At 35.0% G+C, this 3,598-nt stretch overlaps 1 protein-coding gene across 1 annotated transcript; it reads left to right on the forward strand.

Annotated features, from left to right (window-relative positions):
• The first annotated feature begins 554 nt into the window (after window positions 1–554).
• LOC108691767 (protein PDC2-like) lies at window positions 555–3,598 on the forward strand. The gene is made up of 3 exons (XM_018199670.1): window positions 555–678; window positions 1,104–1,704; window positions 2,407–3,598. Exons 1-3 carry the CDS (start codon window positions 555–557, stop codon window positions 3,596–3,598), a joined length of 1,917 nt encoding a protein of 638 aa, XP_018055159.1.

Raw genomic sequence — 3,598 nt, forward strand, 5'->3', positions numbered from 1 at the left:
CGATTTATATAGTCATAATTATATAAATCATATCAAATTATATGAAATTTAAATTTAAATTATATACATTAATTCATATTAATTATTATTTAGATCATATTAATTATTATTACATAAATTATATTAAATTATGTCAAATTTAAATTCAAATCATGTCATGGAAAGCCTAAGACATCATTTTTACATATTTAAAAAAATTTGTTTTAGGGAAATTACTTTAAGGATTTAAAATTATTTGTTTGATGTGTATGTATACACATATGTATACTTATCACACACTAGATTTATTTCTTTAAACTGAAAAATCTCGACAAAACGAAACGAGCGCACCGGAGGCGCAATTTAGCTGTCAATGCGGTTTCCCGCGAGACAAACGCGAATCGCCAGTTACGTCTGTCCGTCAAAAATTTTTATCCTCAATAGACCTAACCTGTCCTGCTCCCAATTGTAATCCGTCGAAAAATCCTCCAAAACGTCAAGCACACTCCGGACGGCAAAGGACTGCTCAAGTCGAAATATCCTAGAAGTCATACAACTAAGACATCAATGCAATTATGAGAGTGTTCAAGAACGATCTGCTGAGATGGACCTGTGAGAGACACGCTACCGGCTGTCTCCTTGACAAGCATCTCCTACGTGACAAGGCCCTCGAGTTAGCCCATAAGCACGGACTGACCAGCACGTTTCCACCATACATTCTCGTATTATTTGAAGGGTTCGAAGCACGATCGGGGAGTTAATCTGACAATTCCCGCGGGTTATTCATTTTCGTATCGCGATAATCGAAGGGATAATAGCTACTCGCGATGGCGGTATTGAATGTTCCATTTAATTCAGGGGAACAGTGTCTTTTCTCATTAAGATATTTATTTTATTCTTTTTTTAGAAAGAATAATGTTTGTCCTCTATTTTTTTATTCTATATGGAATTAATTTCGGTATTCAAATATGTAAGATATTCTATATATATGGAGCAACACATCCAAATGTCATAAAAAGTTTATATTAATAATAAAAAAAATACGTGTGTGTATCGTAAATAATATTTGCAGTATATAACATTTCATCGCGTTTAAATATCTTTTCTTTTTAATTTTCGATTAGATTTTAAATGTTCTGAGAAATGGCTAACATCTTTCCTGAAGAAGTATGGCTTCTTGTTAAATTCGAAGAAATCTTCTGGACCAATCTTCAATAATTACCGTCTCTGGATCGATATGATGCGATCCATCATCACACAGTATAAGCATAAAGATCTCTTCCATGTAGATGAGTTGATGATGTATTCGGACGTTCCACCTATCGAAATATCAGCATCAAAAATACGGCAAGATGAATCTGATACGAACTTGGAAAAAACGACAATACTGTTGTGCTGCAATGCCTCTGGTACCGAGAAGTTACCACTATTGATCTGCGGTTCTTATCTCGCTGTGATAATGGGCAAGGATCATGTATATAGTCACAGTGAAGACGCCTCGATAAATGACAGTCTCTTCAGAGAATGGTTGATCCAATTGAACTATCTTATGTCGAACAACGATCGCAGAATCCTGCTACTTTTGCATAGAAATCGTATCGACGCTCTTCGAGATCTCAAACTGAGCAACATTAAACATATCTTTTTTCCTGATGACTTTCCTCCAACGTTGAGGCCTCTGAAGAGAGATGTCTTCCATTTCGTGAAGATGACTTACAGAAGCAAGTAATGTTCATGAAAAGATGACTAATTGTTTTTAAAATTACAATCAAAATTAAAATATTCTGCAAAATTTTATTAACTTTTAACATAATATAATTGTTTCTAAATTATAAATTATTTTGTGACGAATTTTATCATCTCTTGCAGCATGAGTAAAATAGAAACAGTTACAATTAATTTATGAGGTTATGAAAGATTATAAATTTATTATGTATAAAATTCATTACAAATATTTATAATTTAGAAATTATCACAATTGTTTATAATTTAAAAACAATTATTATGCTAATAACTGATGAGCAGAATATTTTAATTCATAATTAAAATAATAATTATATTATAATATTATAATAATTCATTGATCCTTCTAAATCTTTTTCATTTTTATTGCTATATTAAGATATTAACAATCAATAATTTTAAAGCTTTAAAGTTTGAAATAATAAAATAAAGATTTCCATGCGTTTCGTACAAAAAATGCAAAAGGGCTATAAATCCGAAGCAATCTATAATAATAACTTTGTTTGTAAAATATGAAAATAATAAGACGTAAAACTGTTAATGAAAATTCTGTGAAATTTTCAGAATTTCTCTTATCACGTTGAAATTACTTGTGGAAAATACCTCTTGTTAATAAACAGGAGTTCGCGCTTCAAAGACTTAATTATCTCGCCTATAAGGAACTGTAGGAAATATTCGTCGTAGGTATGTAGAAGGAATCAGAGAACGTAGACACCGATGGAACGTCGAGAACGTAGTGAAAAGCTTGGTGGAAGCGTGGCGGCAAGTTCCGCGTGATCTCATTATCGCCAGTTTTCAGCGCACAAGCTTTCGAACCGACGATTGCTTACTGGAAATCCGTTGCGATGCATGGGAGGATCTGGAGACGGGGATATCTTTCAGGAAATTCGTCACATTCGACGATTATCTCACAGCTAATGCATCGCAGAAACAGTGCGAGTCTACTAGCAGGAATCACAATTATAATCTTAGGATTCGAATCTCTAAGGAAGCCGATAAATTCAACAATCTGTTCAATTTTGCTATCAGTTCAAAGGAAAAAGACTCGATTGTTGATTATGCCTTAGTGAATAAAATTTCTAAAATAACTTATGAGAAAAAAGATATTGATTGGAAGAGAAGAAACCCGTTAAAGAGATCGCATGACAAGGCTCAATTAAACGAAGAACTTTCTGAGGCTAAGCCCAGCAATGAATCAACGTCAAGGGAAAATGAAGATATCGCCATTATTTCAATGTCAGAGAGGCCTTCGAAAGTCGTCGACATTCAGCTCGAAAGTATAGCTCGAACTTCTAAATCCGATGATGTCTACTTGACGCAAGCGAGCGAATCCAGGACAAATACAGAATATAAAAGTGAATGCGATAAAACAGTCAACAATGAGGAGAGATGTAAAAATAATCGAGTATCGAGCAACGAGCGATCAATCGAATCTCCAAAGGTTGACAATGTGAATGATAACGATATCGCGTCGCAACAAGTGTTCAACGATATATCTGCCGTTGATTCACAATTAGATATAAAGGAGCTAAATGTGAAAGTGATTTCCTGCTCTTTCCTGAGAGACGAAGTCGAGGAGGCCGATCTGGACGGAAATGTCAAGAATTCCTCACGGAAGTCGTTGAAAAGACGTTCCGATGAATCTCAGAGTAATACTAGCGATGAACCAGAGCGGAAAAGATTGAGATCTGATTCTGACTGGATGAAGCAGTATGAGACGACGTTCGTCTTCGGTCCGTTTGACGTAGCGCGAACTGTAACTACTGTTTCCGCCGACACATTCACGATTAGTGATAGTGGTGTACCACAATTGAGACCAAGGCGTTCGTGCGAGACGGAGAGGAGTATCTTCACTATAAGTCCCAGGAGAGATTAA

The sequence above is a fragment of the Atta colombica genome, unplaced genomic scaffold, assembly GCF_001594045.1.
Source record: "Atta colombica isolate Treedump-2 unplaced genomic scaffold, Acol1.0 scaffold52, whole genome shotgun sequence".
NCBI lineage: Eukaryota > Metazoa > Arthropoda > Insecta > Hymenoptera > Formicidae > Atta > Atta colombica.

Bases quoted from the DNA above. Each gene is read 5' to 3' on its own strand.
- LOC108691767 (XM_018199670.1), top strand. From the start codon at position 555: ATGAGAGTGTTCAAGAACGATCTGCTGAGATGGACCTGTGAGAGACAC. The intron at 679-1,103 runs GCACGTTTCCAC...ATTTTCGATTAG, and splicing joins CCATAAGCACGGACTGACCA to ATTTTAAATGTTCTGAGAAA. The intron at 1,705-2,406 runs GTAATGTTCATG...TATTCGTCGTAG, and splicing joins AAGATGACTTACAGAAGCAA to GTATGTAGAAGGAATCAGAG.